Source organism: Chelonoidis abingdonii, chromosome 10, assembly GCF_003597395.2.
Source record: "Chelonoidis abingdonii isolate Lonesome George chromosome 10, CheloAbing_2.0, whole genome shotgun sequence".
Taxonomy (NCBI): Eukaryota; Metazoa; Chordata; order Testudines; family Testudinidae; genus Chelonoidis; species Chelonoidis abingdonii.
The window spans coordinates 67,971,209-67,997,428 of record NC_133778.1 but is presented as its reverse complement, the minus strand read 5'-3'; the positions used below and the strand labels follow the sequence as shown (position 1 = coordinate 67,997,428).

General features: G+C 41.8%; 2 protein-coding genes across 2 annotated transcripts in view; one reads left to right on the top strand and one right to left on the bottom strand.

Moving 5' to 3' along the window:
- LOC116832884 (TGF-beta receptor type-2-like) overlaps positions 1–3,769 on the top strand; it is a 61,633-nt gene extending 57,864 nt beyond the window's left edge. The window contains exon 7 of the mRNA XM_032793989.2: positions 870–3,769. Within this exon, the coding sequence (XP_032649880.1) occupies positions 870–1,082 (213 nt within the window). The 3' untranslated portion in view covers positions 1,083–3,769. The remainder of the gene's footprint in view (positions 1–869) is intronic.
- A 1,047-nt stretch (positions 3,770–4,816) lies between these two features.
- Positions 4,817–26,220, bottom strand: part of OSBPL11 (oxysterol binding protein like 11) — a 71,676-nt gene continuing 50,272 nt past the window's right edge. Inside the window, exons 7-13 of the mRNA XM_032793988.2 lie at positions 23,854–23,999; positions 22,296–22,436; positions 18,123–18,621; positions 15,841–16,027; positions 10,850–11,032; positions 9,464–9,617; positions 4,817–6,510 (exon numbers count right to left, since the gene is read on the bottom strand). Of these exons, the coding sequence (XP_032649879.1) occupies positions 6,433–6,510; positions 9,464–9,617; positions 10,850–11,032; positions 15,841–16,027; positions 18,123–18,621; positions 22,296–22,436; positions 23,854–23,999 (1,388 nt within the window). The 3' untranslated portion in view covers positions 4,817–6,432. The remainder of the gene's footprint in view (positions 6,511–9,463; positions 9,618–10,849; positions 11,033–15,840; positions 16,028–18,122; positions 18,622–22,295; positions 22,437–23,853; positions 24,000–26,220) is intronic.

The window sequence follows — 26,220 nt, the reverse complement described above, 5'->3', positions numbered from 1 at the left end:
GCAGGACAGATTTTGCCCCAGATCCCTAAAATAGTCCTCTCAAGGATTGAACTCACCAACCCCAGGTTTAGCAAGCCACTGCTCAAACCACTGAGCTATCCCCCCTCATGAAGTGACCTGACTAGGTGCACTCAGCAGGCCAGTGGCAGAGCTAGGAATGGAACCCAGGTCTTCCTCGTGCCAGTAAAGTGGGCTATCCACCAGGCCACAGTCTTTCGCTTGTGTATCATTATGGTTCTTTGGCATGATTTCCTGGGGCAGAAAGCAGCAGTACAGCACACCAGATTTTAAAAATAGAAAGTTCAGGGAAGATGAACTGTTCCGGTAAAGTCGTGCTCTGGGGATGCAGCACAGGGATGGGTGTCAGGAGACCTGGGTTCTATCTCAGCTCTGCAGCTGACCTGCAGTATGACCTTGGACAAGTCACTTCACCTTTCTGAGCCTATTCTGCTACCCACCTTTTGAAGGCTCCAACTCCCCTAGACAAAGCAGATGAAAGGGGACTAAGGGAGTTGAGCACCTAACTCCCTCAAGCTCCTTTAAAAATCTCCCTCTTAGGTTATAAACTTTGCATCTGTTTTGCTAGGAGTCTAGATAATGCCTAGCACAGTGAGAGGCCCCATCTCAGCTGGGGGTTCTACATGTTCTTGTAAAACAAATATTAAGTAATAATTAGAATGGCAGCAGTTATAACCCAGTAGTATTCGTGATACCGCTGTTTCCCCATGTACTTAGAATGGGAAATAACCGCAGTAACATTGAGGCAATTCCTCCCCAAAAGCACTGTAATCCTAGGACTTCAAAATGCTTATTTCCCATGCCTCTCTCTCCTGACCCTCCAAACCTAATCTCAGATCGTCTTGTTTCAGGGAATGCGCTTTCTGTGCGACACCATCACAGAGTGTTGGGACCATGACCCCGAGGCTCGCCTTACAGCCCATTGTGTGGCAGAGCGGTTCAATCTGATGGCACAAATGGACTGTGATGACATCCTCAACAACAATACAGACAATGAAGGCAGCAAAACAGCCCATCGAACTGGGGAACATCAAGCCAGTGACGGGAATAGAAATACCCAGTGACAGGAAGAAATGAAAGCCTCGTATTAAAAAGAAACAAGGAGATTAAAGACAAATACGTGGCTCTAAAAAAAAAAAATTAAAAAACCCTCAATTCATTTTCCTAAAATTAACTAAGAGCTAGTTTATAACTTATTTATCAGACCTTCCATCTGGTAAGTACAAAGCAAAGAGAGAGGGATAGCTCAGTGGTTTGAGCATTGGCCTGCTAAACCCAGGGCTGTGAGCTCAATCTTGAGGGGGCCATTTAGGGATCTGGGGCAAAAAACTGACTGGGGATTGGTCTTGCTTTGAGCAGGGGGTTGGACTAGATGACCTCCTGAGGGCCCTTCCAACCCTGATATTCTATGATTCAAAGTGCCCTGGGATCAATACTTTGGTTAAAGGGACACATTGTATAGAAATTGATTATTTTGTATTTAAGTGTACAATGTTAATACATTTTCTTTAGTATTTTAAAATGAATGTTTAACCTTTATTAATAAGCACCTGGATTCCACCTCTATTCCTTTCAGTTTAGTTCTTTTCATGTTCATTCTTGCACCACTGAGCTTTACCTAATTTTCTAGCCTATAAACTTCAGATGTTAGACAGGAGCTCATTAAAACAGGCATTGTCTCTGATTAACCATTCAGAATCAGCCAGCCCTTTTTATAGTGCAATGAGACACCTGAAATTAGATTAGCAAAAGCCTCACTGGCTTTAACACCAAACACGTTTTTCCTCAATGTATAATGCCTGGGAATGCTTGACTTTTCCAGCTGTGTGTTAAGAGTACAAAATTACTTGGCTAGAAAAAGAACACACCAATTCAGAGGATGTGGTTCCATTCTAAACAGCACTTAAGCAGAATGTCAGCTAAGTATTAATTTCAAGTACCATGTCTCCTGACTCCCAGCTATCTTCTAAATCAAACTAATGAGAATATATTGTAACAGCACATGCACTTTAACAGTGATACTGGCAAGATGACAGGGAAGGTCTAGTTCATCACATAGATCCTTTCCATCTCCACCTTCTGTGATCTAAGAGTCAAGTGGCAAATGACATGAAGGTTAGGTAGGGCCTGGACCCTCCTTTCCAATTACAGCAGTTGGGCTCCTCCCTCTACTGGAAAGGCTCTTAGCTGAATGGCAGAAGATAAGGTAAGTCATGCCCCACTTCCAACCTCTTCACATTGACTGAAATCCTACTCCACTCCCTCAGACACACTACTATGCCTAGCTAGGATTGAAATGCAATGAGAAGTATGTGGCTCTGCTCAGCAAGAAAGCCTACAAGCTCCTGCACAACAAAGTCATCTCCACAAAGGCAGTGTATGTGGTAGCATTCGGAGGGGCATGTTGCCCGTAAGTCTGCAGCTGCATGGATCTACCGTACAGGTAAGGGGAAGGGTGGGAGAAAGCAGCACAATGGCTGTGCAGGATTTTGCAGTCTTTGATATTGAGAGGGATTCAGTATAAAGACTCCTGACTCTGGATTTGCAGCGGATTGCTTCACTGGAGTGTGACCCAATTTAAAACTGCTCCTCTCCTAGATCCTCCAAGCTGTGTTTCCATCTCTCTCTCAGGTTGTTAAACGGGGCAAAGGAGAGAGACTGCATGAGTATAGATGTGGGTGTTACAGAAGCATCAATTCTCGAGAATATTTTTTACTGAAAAGGTTTGCTAGGTATTCTGGTGGGTATCTATTTTAAACCTCCATCTCAGAGCCCCTGGCCAGGAACTGTTTCAATCCTCTCCCCTGACTGCTCTCTACCTCCTCCTGCTGCTTGGGACTCGAGGCTCTCTGCACTTGGAAAAGCTTCTCTTCTCCCATTTACCAGGAGCATCCTCCCTTTCCCCCAGGCAACCCCTCACCTCACTTCTTTCAGCCACTAATCTCAACCCACTTCCTCCCTTACCATTGACTATACACAGAGAGCAAGACAGCCATCTACAGCATACACATAGGAAAGAAAAGGTGAAACTACCACTCCCACATCTGCAGGTGGCTAACGTGATTTCTGCACTAAGTTTTACAGCACCAAGTCTGAAATTGACATTATGCTGAAGAAACAGTGCAACTCACAGAATAAGTATAAACTTAAGATGCTTCCAAAAGCATTCTGAATGCTCTCTCACAAGAGGAGCTGTATCCACCAAAGTGTGGGGGGAAGGAGAACATTGTAAGCAAGAGTAAAGCCTACATACATCCCAGGGTCGAAGTCCAATTCCTTTGTAAAGGGAGTATACGTAGTCTGTGGGTGATATTGTAAAGAGCACGTTGGAGGGAGGGGGAGAATTTTGCCTGAAAACAAGAACTCTGCTATTTTTATGCCACTTTGTTTTCAAGAAAACAAACAGGAAAGAAACAAGTGAAACCAAAGTTTTCAAGCTTCGGTGTCTAAAGTCAGGCATCTGAGTAAAGCAGAATGCTCAGCACCCAGCTCTTTCACTGAGTTAATGAGTTGTGGGCACTCAGCACCTCTGAAAAAAAGGTCACTTATTTAAGCGCTCAAATCCATATTTAGGCACAGAAGCAGCTTAGGAGAAGTTTTTAATCAACAATCACACAAAGTATGGTTTCTGTATATCTGCACTTGCTTAGGGGGCATCTATTCTCCTTGACCAATTATCTAGCAAGTTTGTACCTCTGATCAGTAAGTAGCCTTTAAAGATTACCATCTCACTGATATTTCACTGGCTACTTAAGAAAGTTGTGACTGTCACTTTCTATTTAGTCCCAATTTTCCGGGAATAGCTGAAACTAAATATTTGTGTTGAGTTACATTGCTGTGTCTGCTTTCAGACTGAAAGTGATTGTTTCTATTGAGTTTGTCCAAATGTTTCACTGAAATACTTCTGATGGTCCAGGAAAGAAACACTGACACATGAAAAATAGTATGTAGACTCCTGATTCTTCACCGTCAATGTCAATGGGAATTTTGACACTGACTTAAACAAGTGCAAGATCGAGCCCCACCAGAATAGGGGAGGAAGGAACATAGGCCCAAATCTTGCATTGTGCTGGGCCCCAACAGGGCTCAAATAGCCCCAATAGACCTCAAATAGCTGGGGACAATACAGTTGGGTAAAGGATCAAGTTTCAGCATTCACCTTGATTTCTTTGCTTCTGCGGATTTAATAAACAGACCCTTGCACACAATTAACATATTACACCTGTTATTAGTAGGCTCTCTCTATATTCCTTTAAGCTGGATTTATACATGGAGCAGTAAAGGTATACACTGACAACAAGCACAGCCTGTCAACTGAAAATCCTAAGTGAATCGTTAAAAAAAATCATTAATACCAACAGATAATCTGTTTTCTTTACATCTTGGCTAGTATAAAGTGTTCGTTTTTATAATAATGATTAGTCAAAATTATAGCAAGATTGCCTGTAAAATAAATTAAGATTTATTTGTCAAACACAAGGGCACTACAGGGAACTAAGCCAGTAGTTTCAGTTTTTAATGTTACTCCTGCTCTGAATTTAAGACACGCTAAACAATTTATTTAAAAAATTGTAAGGAAAAATAGAGGGTATTCTATACAAAGCTAGAAGCATATAGTTTACACAGGGCCTAACCGGCACACCCTTCTTCAGAAGAAAGTTACTCTTACAGGTACTGGTGGTCAGATACTACAGCTTGGGGAGGCCGTGGAAATATGGATAGAGACATGAAAAAATGATGTACGTACAATATTCATCCTAATCACCTGGACTCTGGGAAAACAGACAAAACAAGCTAATCATTTTTTAGTTTTATTTTTCCCTCCATTTTTCCTCACACATGGACTATGACTTATATTCAGACCTCAGTGCATTTCACAGCAAAATGTACAAGGGAATCAAAGTAGTTGTGCATAAACCCAAACTTTTTTTTTTTTTGCGCACAATTTACAGTTTCTTGTTGAATGTTAACATGGTTATTTAAATTCTCTTTGATGCCTTCTTACATTCTTATGCCTTCAGTGGAAAATATCTTACCAGATCACACAGTTATGAGTTCTCACTATGATGGAACAGGTCAAGCCATTTACAAAAGCTGCTGAGTGGCAGATAATGTCATATACACTGATTGGAAGACTACATCAGAAGAAAAAACAGAGTAAGGCACCACTCTTGGAAAATTAAGGTAGCTTGTAGTAACAATAATGAAAGACAATCAGTACTATTCTTAATTGCCAGCAATTCTTAGACTTCAGTAAAATACTTACACTATAAAAAATGAAGGAGGTTTGTACCTGAATACAGTTTCCTGATATCTGTTTGTACGTATATTAAAACAAAGTCTCCAGCAAAATAAGCCTTTTCACGTACTATGAAAAAACTAAACCACAGTCCATATGTTCAACGGTCACATTTAACTGCTTTGTTTTTTTGTTCTGAACAAATATACAAAGGAGAAAAATCAAACCAATCCAATGGACAGCATGTAACACTGGCACTTCACCTTCAAGATGATCACATGCATGGAGATGAAGAAATTAATACAACAGTTGTTTTATGGTTGCTGTTCAGTTTGAAAGCTTTAGTCCTTGGGGGGAAAAAAGGCTTAACTTCCTTACATTTGCAATGTGAATAAATCTTAAACAGTCACTCAGAAAGTGAGATTTAATAAAATTAGGAGCTGAAAAGTGTTCTGAATTATTCTTCTCATTCAATTCTTTCAAGTATACCAAATTGTTTCAGAGGAAAAATGTTTCCATGGTTACAATTCCAATCAATTTTATAAATCCTTGAAAAAAAGGTAGTCCCTACTTAGCTTTCATATCCCGCCGATGCATGCACACATTCTTTCTGAAGGAAAAAAGTCTTGTCAAATCCAGATGATTCTTAACACTGATTCCAGGTGCAACTTCTGAAACTTCCTCCAGTTTTCTGTCAGGAGGTTAATCACTGGGTATACAAGCAGCAAACACTTTTTTGTTTTGTTTTGTTTACATGGGTACTGAGTATTTCACAGTTATTAAACAGAGCTCAGTGCACAGATTCTCAAAAAAGGATCACATGTCACTCCAAAGTTAAAGCCATTGAGGCAAAAACATTTCATCTGACTGCTGCTGTTCAGGAAGTCAAATGGTTTATATCTTAGGCAGCTTGCAGTAGGACCTGCTTAAGAGAACACATTCCATAATTCAGATAAAATCTTTCGGATCATACAAAAACAAGTCGGTGAACATACCTGGCAAGGTGGGCTCTACACCTTTGATTATGTGTAACCTTTAAAGTGCCCTAGTATTTTATTCCTTTACACTCATTTGAATTTGTGCAATTATAAAAAACAGGAGACACAGTGTTATCTACTGTGTTTTGAGAGTGACAGAGATTAGATAAACAGAGAACTCATCCTGAAGAGTCTTATCTAATTAGTGTCCATTTGCTGAGTCTGTATGGTGGGGACTGTTTTCCAAAGGGGGTTATAATACATCCAGCCATCTCCCTGCAATTCAAATGGAAAAAAAAAAAGTTACACAGAATAATTACAGAATTCACATAGAAAAGTATTTTGTGATGCCAGACATAGGACTGACAGCACTGGAAACTAGAGCGTATGTATACACAGATATCAGCAGTGCAAGCGTCCCAATAGTCTCCTGCCAACGTGTCTTAACTTTGCTCTGGAGAGACCATCTCTAGGGGATGAGGATATCTAAGGGCTTGTCCACACTCAGACATAGCGTGTGCCAAGCTAGGATGTAAATCTACAGTGCACTAGTGTGTCCACACAGTAAGACACAGTGTGAGCCCTACTATCATGCACCAGAAGGTCTGTAGCGCACCTTGACATCTGGCTGTTTTAAACAGAATATGCCAAAGTGCTCTACGGAACTTTCAGGGTGTGACAGCAGTGTCCACACGGCCAGTTAGCACACAGAAAGTTAACACACTGCAGATTTACAGACCTTGGTTTGTCACACAGTAATTGACCATGTAGACAAGCCCTTTAAGAAATCATGTTCATTCCAGTAAAGTAACGTGTTTCTGCTGGGACTAACAACAATGGCAGTCAGCACTAACTGATGTAGATATGATGATGCAACTCTGGCACCCTGTGGTCTGGATTGAGACCAGCAACATATTTTGCAAAGCCTAAGCAAACAGCCATCAGAGAGAAATGGCTTGTGCTCACAAGCAATTTGGGCTACATTTGAACAGATGATCTACAGATGAAATGGTTCTGGATATTATTTACCCTTCTCTGAGCCTCTCAGTATCTCAAATTCTGCTTTCAAATAAAAATCTGAAAAAGTTTTTTTTTAAAACCACACAACCCACCTTTCTCCTGTCAACAGTCACTCAGGGATGCAATTAGAACAAACTACTTGATTAAAAAATATTCTTAAGTCTGAAATATTTAGTTCTTGTGTTCACAAGTTAACTCAAGGTATCAGTTACTTTGTGCGGTAAAAATCTTAGTATGCAACAGTGATATGCTCTCCCAAATTTAAAATGTTATCTTGTTAAGTCACTCTCTCTCTTTGTTCACTTTGCCACAGATAAACAGACATCAGCGAAAGTTTTCAGAAACCAAAACTCAGTTTATTTAGATTTTTAGATAATGCTCTGAGATCAAAGAGGCTACTTAAGCAAAATTTCTGAACCACGAGAGATGGGGATTTGTTACTGAGGGTATGTCTACAATGTAATTAGATGCCCACGGCTGCCCCATGCCATCTAAATTGGGCTCCAGCTAAGGGTCTTTTTAACTGTGGTGTGGACATTCAGGCTTGGGGCTCTGGGACTTTCCCACCTTGCAGGGATTAGGCTGCAGCCTGAATGTCTACATCACAATTAAACAGCCCCTTAGCCTGAGTCAGCTGTGTAGACATATCCTGGGAGAAAAGGAATACTCTGCAGTGGTCCCTTTGATTTAGCTTTAGAATGCCCTGCAGTTTGAGACTCAGAACCATATCTAGTTCTAAGTATTTTAAACCTTCTGCTGAATTAGAGATTTTTTTTTGCTTTTCATATTTTACTGTACTGTTGCATTTGTGATCACACAAATTTGTCACAATATGGATCTGAATCACCACAGCATAGCTGAAATACATACCTCTATTTCCTCCACAAAGGAGAACCAGGCTACCTACCTCAACAGCTACTGGTTTCCACATAGGAAGGAAAATCTGCTCTAAGGCTGTCACACCAGAACTTCCTAGTCTTTTAGGGCACCTTTTACAGATAACAAGGATAACAGCTTGATCATGCTCCAACCATTGAATGGACAAGCTGCATAAAACCTGAAATCTACATTAATGAAAACAAGCTGATGGAGAGCTGAGGTAGCGAGACTATTCTGACATTTCTTACTGGTAAGTCACAAATTATGTTTTTGTTTTATATGCACACGATGCAATCAGCTCTTATAGCTTCCCTTGTGTTTTGCTCAGGTATTCATTGGCTTCAGTCCACTTTTAAACCACGTCACAGCTTCTATGGGTCTCAGCTGAATTGTAAACGTTGTTTACTTTCGAAGAAAGTTAAGCCACACAAAGAAACACTTGCAGTTGTGGGATCATAATTACAAAACCAGGGTGTGCTATGAGCTAGCAGATGATGTTCTCCTGCATGCTAGGGATCTGGGTGCTCTTAAGCCATCCAGCTGCTTTGCAAGGGCAATAATCCAGATTCCCCAATAGAAGAACTCCGAAGCGAAAGGCCAAGTACTTTACCCTGACAGGAGACTACGGCTGAACAGCAACTGGCACTAGGGTTGATATTGTGGATATAAGTTCTTATACCAGCTAGCAAAATGAGAAAAAGTGTGTGTATCTATATATCCCCCATAATAATGACAGAGAACCAACAGGCAGAGAAAGGAAGAGAGCTCTCCTGAGGGCACAAAAGGGATTTTTCAAGTTAGATGCATAACCACCAAGTTCTTGGGACCTCCTGAGATGGTCAGAGGTAATAAATACCCCATTCAAGTCATCTGATTTCTTAAACAGGTAAGTTAGTACAGAAGACTACTATTTTTCTAGTGCTAGTTGCGCTGGGTGAAAAATACATTAGTGCTCTGGAAACAGTCACTGTATATCTTTATGCCTTTATGTAAACATATCAAAAGCTGCTGTTTCCATTTTTATTATTTATGGGCAAGGAGCTACGTGCTTAACATGTGCATTTCATGCACAAAAGTTCTTTACCAACAACCATTTAGCTTTAGAGTCACCTGGTGTGGAATGGAAAAATCATAACATAGTAATAGCCTTGTACAGGAATGCACTGCCTGAAATGTCATTACATGTATTATATGATCCAAGGCCCTATGCCATGCTGTCATCAGCATTCCCTAGCATGTCCTCTATAGGCTCACGACCTGTACGTTAATATACATGCTCGTATATGCATTTACAATACATACATTTTACTCACACACAATAGTTACTTACTTCTTTAACAAAGTATTTTGTGCTCCACGGTGCCTCTCTTTCAGCACGAAGTCTCTCTTCATTTCTCTGCCTTTCCTCAAGGGCTCGCTTATGCTCTGTTGCTTTATCGATGTCTCCATCCTTCAGAGACTCTGTTACATGTTGCCACAGTCGCCTATAAATCAGAAGTAAGGCTACAATTTAGTCATGGGTATTTTTAGTAAAAGTCATGGACAATAAACAAAAATTCATGGCCCATGACCTGTCCAAGATGTATACTATAAACATCTGTGACTAAATCTTGGGGGGGGGGGGAAACAAAAGGGACTCGCGGCCACTGCTGCAGGGGGCAGACATAGAGCAATGTCTGCACTGGGGGGGGGGGGGGGGGGCACGGCTGCAGGGGGCACTTCGGGTGACCAGTGCTGCAGGGGTGGGGGGAAGGAGGTGGGGAAGGGCGTAGGGACAGCAGGACCAGTTGCCAGGGGTCGTCGGAGCAGTTGCTGGTTGTGGGGTTGCCCAAGAGGCTGGCTGCAGAGCTGCCCCAGCAGAGGCCAGTCTGGCTGTCCCAGGGGCCACCTGAGCAGCTGGCCCCAGAGCCAGCTCATTGGGTGGCCCCAAGGTCAGCCACACTGGCCGCTGCAGAAGTCCCGGAGGTCGCAGAAAGTCATGGAATCTGAGACTTCTTTGACCTCTGTGACAGAGGCAGAGCCTAATCAGAAGCTTTAATTGATTTCACATTTTTCAGAGGCTTCCTGGATTACAGTGGCTTGACATACAGAACTGGTGTTCAGCAGGTGACGTTATTGAACAATGATACTCCAACCTCTTCTTGGGCATAACAAATTGATGTAAAACAGAGCAGGATTGAGAGGCACAAGAGAAAAGGAGCTCAGAATTTAGTCTTCCATCTCTAGGCCTGCATTAAGCTGCTCTCGACTGCAATGCTAGATTGGCATGTAAATGAAAAAGTATAGGAAATTTCAGCCTAATCCCAAATGGATACGTGCATGCATCTTAAAACTTCCACACAAGTTTTGTTTCTGCTGAGGACAACTCCTGTAAAGAACTGCTGGGCTGCATGGAGGAATATTACTTGTACTATGTAATGTCCAAAGGCTCAAGACCGAGGTCTCTCTATAGCAGGCACTGTACGTACTCACGAGACAGTGATCATCTGTGCCCTGAATATGCACTTTAAATAGCACTTGCCTGCAATACATCTAGCTCTAAGCAGTGCTATCTATTCCTGAACAGTCAAGATCACTTTGGCTCTACTGGTCCCACACACTACCCAGAGTTTGGATATTTAAGTCTGTAGATTTCTCCTAGGCAGCCTGGTTTGTAAGTTGAGGAATTCCATGGATTTTATAAAGCAATTAAACAGATGTAAGTATCTTTTTTTACCTAGACTCAAATGGCCCTTGCTTCTCTAGGGGCCGTACTCGTTTTCTTGTCACTGACAGTTTTGTCAAGTCCACGTATTTGGTCTCTCCATTGCTGTAGGTGAATTCAAGCACGCTGTTCCATTCACCTTGCACTCTGCAGACTACAGTGTTTGTTGCATTCTGCTTTACTTCACCTGTGACTCTAGAAAACAATTAAAAAAAAAAAAAGACCACAACTGAGAATAGACTGCTAGGGCCTATTCTGACTGTCTTGTCATTTACATTTCATTTCATTTCGAAAGAAACTGCAAGCTAGTCTTTCACACATTCTAAATTTTTAAGTCAGCTACTTAAACTGTGCATTTGCATGGAGAAGCTGGGAGGGGGAATATTGAAAATGCCGTTTTTCTATCATTCTTGTGATATTACCCAACGGAACTCAGCTTTTTGGCTTTAACTTAAAAACTTGAAAGCCTTTTCACAGGAGAACTGAGCTGAAAAGAAACTGACATATGGGTTACACTAGTAAACCATTACTACAGTTAATATTTTTCTCCTGGACATCAAGTTTGATATTTATTTACATGTTAACAAGCTTACTCTCTCTGTAGAATAATTATCTTCACCTGCTGGCCCTATACGCCACTTGCTCTTTACTTTTTTAGGTGTATAATGCAAGTATTGCATTAAAAGAAACAATGAGGCAAGAACAGAGGGGAAGATATGCACAAAACTCAGACTCGGAGATCTGTGTACCATTCCTGGCTCTGCCAGAGATTTCCTGGATGACTAAGAGCAAGGGTGTTGAGATGGATTCATGCTTCATACAACATTTGAGACCCTCAGATAGAAGATGCTATATATACACAGTATTAGCATCACTCCCATGAGTGCATACTTGTGTGGGTGTGTGTGGGGGGGGATGGGGGACAAACCACATGCCCAAAGAACGCATGACAATGGATTTACAATGAAGTGACACTGGAGAGGGAGACTCGAAAGCTTGATTGACCCAGTCAGACTTAGCAAAAAGTAGCCAAATTTCCCCACCCTTTCATGTGCTGAAGATTCATTCTCCCTTATGAGAGGGGAAGAGTGAGAGTTTGCTAGTGAAGCAGACAAGACAAGTGGTCTCTCAGCTGTGTGGAGTTCAAGGCTTCACTGGGGAAGCCAGCCTCTGCCTTACGTATCTCCAGTTATCTGTACAGAATGGATCTATACCATGTTACTCCCCAGGTTCTCCTTCCCACTGGAAACGAGGTTTGCTCAGTGGTGACACTTCCATTGGTCTCCAACCACACCTACATTCTGTGGGGCTCAGCGTGTGAAGTTACCGTAGCATTAACTTCTGTTACACATATGGTTCTTTGAATCACCAGGTACTTACGGAGCACAAAAGGGCTGGCTACTCGCCATATAGGACTAGATGAGAATTCCCCAATGGGATGGAAAGCTCTGAGCTGGCACAATGCTAGGATAGCCCGTACACCTCTCCTGGCCCAAGTGTAGGTCAGATGCCAGGACTGAGTTGGAAAACAACTGCACTCCAGCAATTCTCAGATGACAGGTAGTCCTGCGGGGGCTGATGGCAGCTGACGCAGATTAAAACCACATCCCCATGTTTGCCCTAACCTACACCGGGACTGTGGCTGGAGCTGCACAAGGCAGACAGTGGCTGCCTGGCATCCCACCCCTCTCCCCCACACTAAGGGTACGTCTATACTACCCGCCGAATCGGTGAGTAGTGTTCAGTGTATCGGGGATTGAAATCGATCTGCTAATCAACGCCCATACTCCACCTCAGCAGGAGGAGTAAGCGGAGTCGACGGGGGAGCCACAGCAGTCGACTTGCCGCCATGAGGACAGCCAGGTAAGTCGAACTAAGATACTTCAATGCTGAAGTTGCGTATCTTAGTTCAACCCCCTCGCTAGTGTAGCCCAGGCCTGAGCAGATCTCAGCATATGAGACAATCTGGCCTTCTGTGTTTTACTTGTAAAAATATGCAATATTCCCACAAGTCTTTACAAGTGTTTGAATAATAAGTTTGATTTTACCCAGATCAAAAAATGTTGGAGTAGTTACCGGAATATTAGACCGAACAGAATTGATGCATCTTAACTATACACTTGCAGTTGAGAAGAACGCAATGTGAGAGAGTTAGACGAACACTAAACTTGAAAATCATATTTCCCTATGAAGGCTTGTTTTACCAGTTAGCATGGCTCACCCTACGGTGTACGGATAAAGTGCGTTAAACAGTTTTTAAAGTAACTATCAAGACTAGGCAGTAACCTACAAGTCTGTTGATTTTATGTTGCTTTGCATTCTCTGCCACTTTTACACACCACTGAAGCTATTCTACATTATGAAATTCTCATTTATCTCAGTTATATCTCTAAACAGACTGGTGCATTCTGAGTGAATTACAGACTAAGACGGCCAGTATTTGTGTTTACACATTTCATGTGTTAATCAGCTTCATATTTAAATTGTAAAACAGTTAAACTGACACTGGATGCTTGTACAATTTGAGACATCACAGTGTCAATCACAAATTGGTATCTTTGTTTGATTTATAGATAAAGCTAACTGGGATTTTAGCTCAATCATTGGGTCTTCGCAAGTGAGTGATATTCTGTCACACTGTTAGTGATCATTATGACCTAAATTTCTTCCTATTAGCATTACCTTGCACTGCACAACCATTCCCAGTCCCATATATCATGCAGCCTATGGCAGAATAAGTTTCAGCAAAGAATACCACATATGTCTTGATACTGGATTTTTTAATCATGTAGATGACATTCATATTACTCTGTTGAATATTATAATCCTCAGCAATGCAGCTGAGTACAGTGCAATCTTATCTGGCACAGGGCTGACAAGCAGATATCCAACCGATGTCTTACAGCATGGGCCACTCAAACCAAATCTATAATGGCTGCTGTCACGGCAACATTCACGAACAGCCCATGTCACTATAACAATGCTGCTACTTCGTCTCAGAGAGTGATTGCTTAGGGTAATGTCAAAATACCATAATTTCAAAATTTCATTGAAAATATGTTTAAGCAACTGTGGCTATATCAATGATACATGTGACACCAAATAGACCCTCTCTGTAAGAATTCCTAATTTTATGAAGCAATATACTACACCACAATCACCAACTTATATCACAGAAACCATTCCTCCCAAATCACTAACCATTACAATTAAAAAATTATAAAAAAAAATCCATGCTCTTTTTGTTAAACACACACACGGGTAAAGAGAATGCCGTAACAAAATGATTATGAAGTTGAAGACACAATATGTAGGGTATGAATAAAAAGCAAATAATATGCTATTTAAGTAATTGAAAAAGTTATGACAAACAAAGAGACCAGGTAAACTTCAATGATCAAAATACCCTGGAGGACATATGAAACCTGTCAATATAATTAGATTTTCATCTTCCATATGAATCTTGGGATTTAGGGACAAAAATGTTTTACAAACCCAACTATCTGTATTAATTGCTCCTAGCAGAAGGGGGGTGGGCAGGAATCCACTTGATGCTATCTAACTGCACCAGCCTGCAGATTTCTGCACCCACTGGGATACTACCCTGGCACCATGGGTCCTCAAGTTTGAGAAGCTTTTTACATTTTATTAAGACAACCTCCCTAAACTGTTTCTCTGCAACAGCAAATTGCAGAGTCGCAATAAACTGTCAAAGCCAATTACACGTAAAAACCTCTATTGTTCAGGCCTATTGGACTAAACATGGAAAAAATATGAAATATTTAAGTAAGGGTTTTTAACAAGCACTGTGTTCAGTGGATGGTTGAAAGATGAATCTGCTGATGTCAGATAACAGTTCACAGTAAGTGTCAGAAACAGTTTCACTACAGGTCTCCTTTCTATATATGTCTTCCTTCTTCCATCATTTGAGTGTCGGAATCTTTGTATGGGAGTGCCCAAGATCACTTGATCTTACGACACTATGGGCCCCACAGCAATCTAACTTGTCTCTTCCCTTGAATCCAAATGTCTTAGTGTGAAACTCATTCCTGGCCTTTACCTCCATCACAAACAAAGCCTGAGTAAGTCTGCGGGAAACAGAACAGAGACTATGGGGAGAGAATCCAACCCCCAACACTGCACAGCACGCAGTGCATCACATTCTCCGTGTCTACTAAAGCCTTTGGGATGGAATATCAATGACCACAATGTGTTGTTTGTTTGTTTGGATAATTTAGTGTTACTAATATTTACATTGATTATAGCTCTTGTTTTGTATTCACCCCTTTTCTGCATTTAATGTAATCTCATTTATATTTTATTCAATATTACAGAAGCCTGTAAATGTTTCTATACTATATATTCCTGGTTATGAGACATGCTTTCAGTTAAAATGAACCATTGGCACCCCACTCTCCTTCTCAGGCTAACAACCTTGCAGGGTTTTGATTTTTGTTTTTTTACTGCAAGTTGGAGATTCTTTCATCAGAACAGTAATAGTATTTTGATAACTCAGATAGAAAATGCAATCTAAATACATTGTGCTTTACAAACATTAAACTTCACACCAAACCTTTTTGGTGTGTCATTTCTCCCTCTCCCTCTCCCTCTCCCACACACACACCAGGGTTAAATGGCTTGCCCAGTCACAACCAAGTCATTGGCAAAGCCAGGAATGAAAACCTAGAAGTCCGGTCTCCAGATCACCTGAACTGGGTGCATGGGCGCATGCACGCAGATACTCGCAGCCTCAATTTTATCTGACTAATTAGCAATGAAACAGTCTTTTGCTTGTGAAGTTTGTGTGGCTGGGCCATGCAATACTGCCTCATAACTCCACAATCCCTCAACAGTTTCAAGAATAGAAGAAAAAAAATGCATCACTGAAGGCTACTCAGCATGCAAACAGATGGTGACAAAAACCAGAGGCAAGGTATTCATTTACAGAGTTTGAGTGATACAGTATAGGGAATTCAGTAAAAAAATAAAATGAGTGTACTTACCGGTGCAGTTTGCCACCATAGAATGGTTTCGTATGGAAAGTAATGCTTGCAGAATACCCAGTTTTGGGGCAATTAACATTGACCTTTCCTCCCAATTCTACCCAAGGAACAGTTAAAATTGATCGAGCATATGCGCAAGGTAGAGAAAACGTGTATTCCTCTCCATATTCCAAAAGACTTAAGAGTCCTGCATGCAAAAATAAGAGTGTCGTCAAAATGTTTCCAATTTATAGTACTGGGGCAAGTGGTTGTTGAAGGAAATACATCTAAATTTCCCAGTAAAACTATCACCATTACAGATTCCAGATACAAAAAGAATTTTGTTAACTCCATATTACCATTAGTTAGGTTTTACAACAGACAAGTACAGACACAGGGTATCCTGGGTACCAGTACATTTGCTGTTTGCCTTGAATCACTTAAAAGCTTGGTGCTGTACAGGCATAGTAGCAGCTAACTGTTCACTTGTAAAAGTTTTACTGCTATAATGGTAAGAGATTCACACTCTGGAACCAGGCTACAAGCATGAGATGTGCAATGAATTACCAAAGCCAGAGAACTTGGAGGTTGATGTTCACATTTCACTTCCCTCCCCCACAGGTAGATGGTACATTCCACCTTTCCAGAAGGGGTGTAGCAGCCTTAGTCTTCCTTCCTCTCACTTCCTTTTTGTTACTGACTTGTAGATAAACACAACTATCGCCTGACTGCTGTTCATGCAATAGTCATTACAATTAAATTTTAAAGTGATAACATTCAAATTTTCTTGACATTTTCTCAGGAATCAGATCTACCTACCTCTGATTCTGTCTCTTAAAAAAAAAAAAAAAAAGTGTGAGAAGAAAGTGATTTTGTGCTTGTGCTTATGCCAGCTGACGCCCCCTGTAGTCTTAGGTCACTGTGTTTCTTCTGACATTTGATTTTCACAATTTCTCTTGTATCCTGTCTTTTTCAGGTTCACAAGTTAAACCTTAACTGTCATCATACGGTCTTCTGTTCCATTCATGCCTTTGCAGCAGCTGACACAGACCATTAAGAAGGCAGCTTTTCACCTCCATAATGCTGAGGGATCACATGCCCTCTGTGAGTTAGGCACAATTCCTCTCACCTCATGGGCAGATGAGAGAGGCATCAAGTTTTAAAGAAATGACATTAGGGCAAACTTCAGATCTTTGAAGAACAGCAGTGCAGAGGTGCTCACATGGTCTCTGAAACTGTCTGGAGGGAGACTTCAGCTCCAGGAGTTGCCTTCCTCAGACTCAAAGCACTGATTTACATGTTCCTTGCCTATCCTCATTGTATCAGGAGTGCAGATTATATTTAAACATCTGTGAGTCACAGTAATTGGACAACACAAACATGAAGGATAAAAAGAGCTGAGATGGCATTTCCAGTTCAAAAGCAGCAACTTGATGACTTACATTAAGGGAAAATGGAATCCTGGGATAATGAGCAACATTCTTATTAAAGAGATCCCATTATTAAATGTAAAGCAAATTTAAAGAATTGAATCATAAAGTGTAAAATATGTTTAGATATGGCAATGGAAAAATTAACATTTATGTTAAGTATTTTATGTTGTACATTCTAATTTGTTTTGTGCTTTGGAGACATAATAAAAAAGTCAGTTTAGGTTGCACAAATCGTACTTTTGCTTCAAAATCTCATGTTGTGTTTCTAGATACGTCTTGCTTTTCTGCAATACTATAGCCCTGTGGAGGTTTGTGATCTTACGCAATCTTTTGATTGGAGCAACAAGTCCTGTGGCACCTTATAGACGAACAGACGTTTTGGAGCATGAGCTTTCGTGGGTGAATACCCACTTCGTCGGATGCATGTATTCATTCACGAAAGCTCATGCTCCAAAACGTCTGTTCGTCTATAAGGTGCTACAGGACTCTTTGCTGCTTTTACAGATCCAGACTAACACGGCTACCCCTCTGATACTAATCCCTTGATTGTTTCTACGATGCACATCTGCCAACTTCTGCACTCCATAATAAATAAATATGTCATCTAACAACAGAACTTTAAGGTTTCTCAATCTCTTTCTCAAGGTAAATGGAGGAGACCCAGAGCTATTTTGTTAAAAAAGCAAAAACAAACACTTAAAATAACCTATAAACAACCTGCAAATGAATTCTTTTGAAAATCCTATAGATGCAACCACTGAGCAAGATTTACTTGTTATTCCGACACTGGAGTTCACAGAACTTAATTTTACATTTATCTCACTAATATTTTTAACCACCTTCCATTTCTGCAGTGAATAAATTACTCACCTTCACCAACCATTGTTACTCCTATTGACATTCCCAAGAATTTACTCTTTGTCCAGACATGAGCATTTACACACATCTTCTTCTCTACACATTCCGCGTAAAACCCTGAGACGGGAGGATGATGGGACACTTGCTCAGCTACAAATCTGACTGTATAGTAGTCTGACTCCACTTGGCCCTCTGGCTCTTGTGAAAGAGTGGCTTGCTCTGAGAGGGAGAGGGATGAAGAGTTACTATTTGAGTCAGAGGCTACTTCGCCCTTAGCCATCCTCCAAGAGCAGTGAAACGTTTCTCCGATGATTGGATTGTACGGTTTCTTAGCAATTGCTCCTTTGCGACCTTCGTGAAATGAAGTGAGATAATATTCAACAAAGCGGATCATCCTCTCCTCTGGGGTAGCTCCATTTGTGATTGCAATGAAGAGGTCCGGGTGAGACATGAAGTCTGCATACATCTCCAGCAAAGAACGTTTCTCTAAAATAAAAGTGGGAAGAACCACCTGAAATAAAGACAAAAAACTATAACAACTTAAAAATAAGTAAATAGACTACATTTATGAATAAATTCCTGAAGTAATCACATTACAAAGGAAATGGGAAATAGGGATTCGATACTTTTAACAGAGATGAAAAGTCCATTCTGGCACCAATAAGCAAAATGTTCTTAGGATAATGGGAATGGCATGAAAAAGAAAGTTTTAAAATTATTTTTAATGAAAGACTTAAAACAAGAAGTAGCACAAAAAACCTATGGTGAAGTAAACACCCAAACCTAAGAGAACTTACCATATATACTCATTCACAAATCCAATTTTTTTTAGTAAAAAAGGGAAGCACCAGAGAAGGGGGTCAGCTTATAAACGGATATAGCGAGGGAGAGGTGGGACATAGCCCCTCCCCCAAACAGAGGGAACAAGGAGAGGCAGCACAGCCAGAAGGGAAGAGGCGAAGCCAGAGTCTCCCCGCTTCTGGCCACGCTGCTCTTTCCCCAGCTTTCAAAGCAGCTGCAGCTCCGGGACTGGCAGGCTGCAGCCATGCCACTTGGCCCCACCCCCAGAGCCAGCTGTGGCTGTGCTGTCCGGGCACCGGAGCACGCTGCGGCCATGCCACCCGGCCCATCCCACTGGAACATGCTGCGACTGTGCCGCATGGTCTGACCTGCCGGAAAAGGCTGCGGTCATGCTGCCAGCCAGGTCAGAGACATCCTCCCCTGGCCCTCCCCAGATAAGGTAGGAAGGGAGGGGGAGAGAGTAGGGTCATGTGTGGGGGGATCACAGGGGTTACTCCCCTGACTCTCAGCTTCTCCCCCCCAAAAAATTTCCCCATCAGGTGCTGTCCCAACCCATCAGGGTAAGCAGCTGGCATGTCGGGACACTTTGTTTACTTAGGTTTACCTCCGTGCCTGCGGAGGCTCGAGGTAAACAAACCATCTCGGCACACCAGTGGCTTATCCTGATGGCCCAGGAGCCAAAGTTTGCTGACCCCTGAATTATAGAATCGGCTTATGAACAGGTTATAAAAATTTTCCATTTTTACTTATCCATCTTGTAGGGGTTGGCTTATAAACGAGCCTGCTTATGATCAAGTATATATAATACTCCAAAATGGGAAACAGCCATAAAGGAAGGGAAAACATGACTAACAATTTGTTATGAGGAAAAGGAGAAGAATAAAAACAAATCTAAACTTAACTACTGTGATGGGGCAAGGCCAGATGGCTGCAGCAAAGTACTGAGAAACAGGTATGTTAGCCCCAGGCTAAACAAATCCCTAGTACCCTGGTAACCAAATGGCAGTTGCTCCAGGTTAATCAAGGCATCTGGGGCCAATTAAGATCTTTCTAGAAGGCAGTAGAGAGATAGCTACTTTAATTAGAACACCTGCAGCCAATCAAGGCAGGCTAATCAGGGCACCTGTATTTAAAAAGGAGCTCACTCCAATCAGGGAGGAGCCAGAGGAGAAGGAGCGTGTGTGAGGAGCTGGAAGCAAGAGGGCAAGGAGCTGAGAGAGAGAGAGAGTGTACTGCTGGAGGATTGAGGAGGACAAACATTATCAGACACCAGGAAGAAGGTCCTGTGGTGTGGATAAAGAAGGTGTTTGGAGGAGGCCATGGGGAAGTAGCCCAGGGAGTTGTAGCTGTCATGCAGCTGTTACAGGAGGCACTATAGACAGCTGCAATCCACAGGGCCCTGGGCTGGAACCCGGAGTAGAGGACGGGTCCGGGTTCCCCACCAAACCTCCCAACTCCTGATCAGACACAGGAGGAGCTGACCCAGACTGTGGGTTCCACAAGAGCGGAAGATCACTGAGGTGAGCAAATCCGCCAATAAGCGCAGGACCCACCAAGGTAGGAGAAGGAACTTTGTCACACTACCTTCATATCAATGGCAGTAAGGACTAAGTTGTGGGAAGAACTAAACTGAATCCTGATTGAGCAGGGGTGGTAAAAATGTGGCCTGCAGGTGTCTTCATCTTTAATGCAAGAATGCAAACTTCACCATCCAGTTAGCCATATTGATTCAAGCAAATCACCACTCAGAGCAGAGAGACTTGAAAAACCCAATCTTCTGTGGTGAGGAGAAAGCTTTTCTGGCCAAATACCATCAACTTCTGCAGAGTCTAATCTTTAATTTTAAAAAAGTTTCTAGTCTAGTTGCGAAGAAAATCTCCCCATCTTCCATGTGTAAACTAAGAATAAATTAGTGGCAGCCTAATCTTCCCAGATCTGCAAAAAACAGTTCCAGTGTCTGCTTCTGTACCATGCTTCACCTCAAGCCATGCAAGCGGGACAACTAATTAGTTTGTCAAGTTTTCACTGCTGCTACTGAGATCTTGAAGGCAGCAGTTAAACTGACAAGAGGAGGTCAATTTCATTCTGCTACCTTTAAATACAGTTCTGAGCAGCAGCAGAACTGTGGGTGGGAGAGGGTCAGGATAGCAGAGAGCTCATACTTCCCAGCAGCGAACAGAAAACAGGAGAGTGAAAGAGGAGCAAAACTCCACTGCCTGTGAATACCAGAATGCTCTGGGGCTGAGAACTGAAAGAAAGAACATTCATTCTTCTTTCTAACAGCCAGATAAGGGTTGGAAAAAAAGAACTCATATTTATAAGACTTGCTAGCTAGAGACTGCTAAAGAAGATATACACACAAAACAGGTTCTGGAGTCAGTCCCTTTTTCTCCCCCGGAGTTTTGCAGGGAAGTTACCCTTGGACTATTGGTCGTTTGCTTGAGCCCTCTAGTTACTATGAATCTGGTTAAACCTCCAACCCCTTTGTGTGAGGGCACGGGGATGTATCACAGTGGTATGTAGATATGTCAGAAGAGGAGGGAGAGGAAGAGAAAATATTGGAGAGCAGTAAAGAAACACAAAGTAGGCAGAGAAAGAGCTGCAAAGAACAAGAGAAAGGGGATGAAGTGAGAATTTTCTCTCTCTTTACACACACAGTTACAGCATACAGCTGTTTCTTTAAATTGTAGCAGAGGTGCCTTTAGGGTGGTACGGTAAGCTATATGTTGCTGTCACTTGGCACTGCTATATCTATCACTAGAAGACAGCAGTGGTGATAGATATAGCAGTGCCAAGTGACAGCAACATCAGGAAGAAGGAATATGAGAAGCTGGAGAAGTACCAGGGCCTGAAAGAGGAACTAGAGTGGATGTGGAAAGTGAAGGCCAAAGTGGTCCCAGTGGTGGTAGGAGCTCTCGGGGCTGTGACTCCTAAGCTGGGTGAGTGGCTCCAACAGATCCCAGGAATAACATCAGAGCTCTCTGTCCAGAAGAGTGCAGTGCTAGGAACAGCTAAGATACTGCGCAGAACCCTCAAATTCCCAGGCCTCTGGTAGAGGACCCGAGGTTGAGGAAGACACATACCACCCATAGGGGTGAGAGGGGAATATTTTTTATATTTTTTATATATATATATATAAAAAATTTATTTTAGTGGCTAGTATCCTTCAAATACATGTTTCAAGTCCTGCAGATTAGGCTGAAGTTGGGACCTGAAGTTTCTGCAGGCTGAAACTCTGTACAAAGTAGCTACTATCTATTCCATTTTACACAAAATAGGTGTTTCCGCAAGCTCCTGGCAAATTGCCATATGGCATTTGGATGGACAAAAGTTAGGTGTCACTTCACTTGCACTACAGACAGTTTTCACACCTTGCCTACTTACTCTTGTTAAATCCATGCCAAGTTTCAGCTGAGACAAGAGATGTAAGATAACACTACGCTGTTCTTCCACTGCTCCGAGGTCATCCTCTTTGTTAACACATGTATCCTCCAGCTCATCGTCTGGGTTTATTTCTTCAGGTTCCTGGTGTGAGAAATCCATAGTCATTTCAAACCCTAAAGGACTAAAAAGCTTAACCTGTGCCTCACGGGGCAGGAGAGGCAAGTCTAAAAAACCTTAAAGAAATCTATCAGACTGGGAATGGTCTCAAATGAGCTTCCAAAGAAAACTAGACCTCTATATTACCACAAGTGTTTCATGTTTTTTTCTGCTGATGCTACATCATGTTGTACTTACAAATGAAAGAGAGTGTAAAGGTTTTTAAGAACAGGTTGAACACACACCTGCCAATGGTGTAGGTTTACTTAGTCCTGCCTCAGCGCAGGGGGCTACAGTTGATGACATCTTTGATGTCCTCCAGCCCTATGTTTCTATTATCCTATAAATCTAAGAAGTCATTGAGAATAATTATATTCCAACCACAGACAATGTAGTAATTAAAGCACTTCTTACGTACTTGCCCTACATTTAAATCTTTTGGCAAGACACATACATTTAGAATGAACTCTGTAAAGGTAAAGAGTTATTCATCTTAAGGGTAATTCTGCTTCTTGGCCTACAGGGGTTGCTATCTGCCTGTATTACGGAAAGAAAAGTCTATGTGAATTAAATACTTAATTTCAACCTAGTCTACATTTTTAGGTTTCTTATACAAACTTTACTGAAAGATGTTATAAAAAAGAAAAAAGTGAGACAAGATGTTGTTACATGCATACAGAATAATTACCCTAAACATGTAATCTGCCCCAAAGAGTTTAGTGTCATACACACACAACTCTCAGAAACCAAGTTGCCTACAACTGCAACTTAAAAGCCTCTATTTCACAATCTTCATTATTCTTGTATTTTACAAGAATGTTTTTGTCCTTCAAAATAATTGATAGTTTAGAGTATTGAAAATACAACAGAATTCAACATCACTTGACTTCAGGGCAGTTAAAAAGATTAGTTTTTTTCTAAAGACTGAAAAAGAAAAAAGCAATAATATACAGGCAAATAAGTTATAAAATACTTCTAACAACTAGCTTCCCTCATCTATCCTCCGCTGAGCAATTTTCAAAAGTAGTTTATACGGTGACTATTTGGAAAAATTCAATTTATTCACTTCACACTGATTTCTAGTGTTAAAATAACACTAACTGGAATAATTTGTGTATTTACATATTTTAAACTGATGCTTTAATTTGCGCCTTCCCCATACCTTTTAACACATTTTATTCATATGTCACCCTGCAGTTGTTTACTAGAAGACGACAGACTTGCTACAAGGCAACAAAACATTTAATTCAGAAGTGGTCCTCCTTATTCTACTAAAATGTCTGTACTGGCAGGAGAACCACCATAATTTTCCTGCATTATATAAAAAAATTGCTAAATATCTCCAGATAATCCTGAAAATGGAAACATTCCTCACAGACCTGGGGCTGCCACATTACCTTACCCTTGTTAGATGGCAGGGCTCTGGCATAGACTGCTCCTTTATGACAGATGCTGGCTTGTTTGGCTCTGATGAAAAATCTTGAGCTGCTCCATTTTTTAAATGATTTGACAAAGAAATCTTTGATTCCAACCAACTGATCATTGTCCCTGAAGCAAAAGAAAGTTTGTGCTGAAACTTATTCATATTCTGGGAATTCAACAAAAGATGTTTTTGAGTAAGCACGTTTTCGAAAAGCTGCAAGCAGTTAATCTTGTTCAGCAGCCAGAAAACACAAGGTGAATGCACCAGGACACCACCTTCTTTGATCATTAGCATGAGCACTGTGATTGGGCAACTGTAATATATGCGACTTGTACTGGAGAAGACGATCATGTTATAAAAGGTGTAACCAGACACTAGAAAAAGAACCCAAACTCAAATGTTCTGTAACCCCCTGGAGAAGTTTTTGCACCAAAAAGAAATGGTAGCTATAGCTCATTTTCAAACTTCAGTCAGTTTCAGAAATTGAGGCTAAAATGAAACAATATTTTGGCATTGTTTTCTCTCGAAAAAGTACTTGCCTTTTCTCAGTTGAAGGAACAACATGCTGTGTTGAATAAATAATAGCTGCTCAAAGAGATAGCAGCAGCACCTGGAAAGCTGTCACCCACTAATTTAATGATTCGAGTGTCTAGTTACTCTCCACTAGTCTATCAGAATGGATACAATTCCTCATCAATAATGAAAATGTTCCATTTTATTTCAAAGGTTAATGTACAGTAGACACCAATACAGTTCTATTAAAAACACACATAAATGCTATGAGACAGAAACATTCTGGCTATAACACAAACCCAGAAGCATAAGAATTACTAGTAACTTGGAATCTTCTATCCATAATTCTGTATTCTGCATTTTGGTAAAGTAAAAGAAATTAGGGACATTCAGGAAACAAACAGCATGTTGGACATTTCTATCCTTATACACTGCAACCTCAATTATCCAAACTCCCCTTATCGGAAAGAGGTCATGTCCCCTGATTTAAGCTGGGGACAGGAACCTGCTTCAGATAACAGGGGTTTCATGTAAAGGAGGATCAGAAAAATGGAGTAGCCATTTTGTGAGGGCAATTTGTGTGCGTGGGTGCTTGCACGAGGGGTGTGGCAGCCCCTCTTGGCTTGAAGTGGTTTCCATCATTTACAGGGTTTACAGTTTTGTTCAATGGCTTTTAGCACCCCCACTAGAAAAACTGTTCCAACGTCACTGTTTGTGTGATAGAGTTGTCTTAAAACATCTTAGCTAACATCTTTGTCTGGACTCAGCAGTAAAACTCCATTTTGCATGGCAAGATTTAATCTTCACGGAAACAAGAATCATAGACTATTGGGTTGGAAGGGACCTCGGGAGGTCATCTAGTCCAACCCTCTGCTCAAAGCGGGACCAATTCCCAAGCCTGACCTTAAAAACCTCTAAGGAAGGAGCTTCCACCACCTCCCTATGTAACCCATTCCAGTGTTTCACCACCCTCCTAATGAAAATTTTTTTCCTAATATCCAACCTAAACCTCCCCCCTGCAACTTGAGACCATTGCTCCTTGTTCTGTTATCACGTACCACTGAGAACGAGTCTAAAGATCAGAGTCTAACTCAACATGCACACGAGACTAGTACATTCGCCCGAGGCTGCATGCTTGACCCTCCACCTCGCCACCCTCCAGCCCACCCCCGTTCAGCCCTTCATGAAGCCCCCCCTCAGCCCCCAGTCCAACCCCTTCCCCGAAATCCCCACCCCAACTCTGCCCCCAAGGGGTGCAGGAGGAGTAAGAGGTACAGCAGGGGGTCGGGAGAAGGGTGCGGCAGGGGCTCAGGGCAGTGGGTTGGGATGCAGGAGGGGTGAGACAGGGGGTTCAGGGCAGGGGTCGGGGTGCAGAGTGCGGCAGGGGGCTCAGCTGCAGGAAGGGTTTGGGGGCAGGATCTGGCCCGGCGTGCACCAGGGGCAGGGCAGGCTCCCTGCCTGTCTGCCCTGCCTCCGCGCTGCTCTGGGAAGAGGCTGGAACATGAGGAAGGAAGGGCGGAGGGCTTGTGTGTTGCTGTTGCTTCAAGCACCACCCACAGCAGCTCCAATTGGCCGCGGGCTGTGAGGGGCTCATAGGCCACAGAAAATAACCCTGCGGGCCATGTGTTTGAGACCCCTGGTTTAGATCCATCCTCTTTGGAACCCCCTTTCAGGTAGTTGAAAGCAGGTACCATTACCATTGCTTGCATTAGCATCTAGATAAATGGTAATCTCTCAGTTTGTCTATCTTTTTACAAGAGTGTTAGAAATTATACTTTCAGCATGTTAATTGCCAGGATAACTGTTCCTTCCTTTTTTAAATCTATATCTATC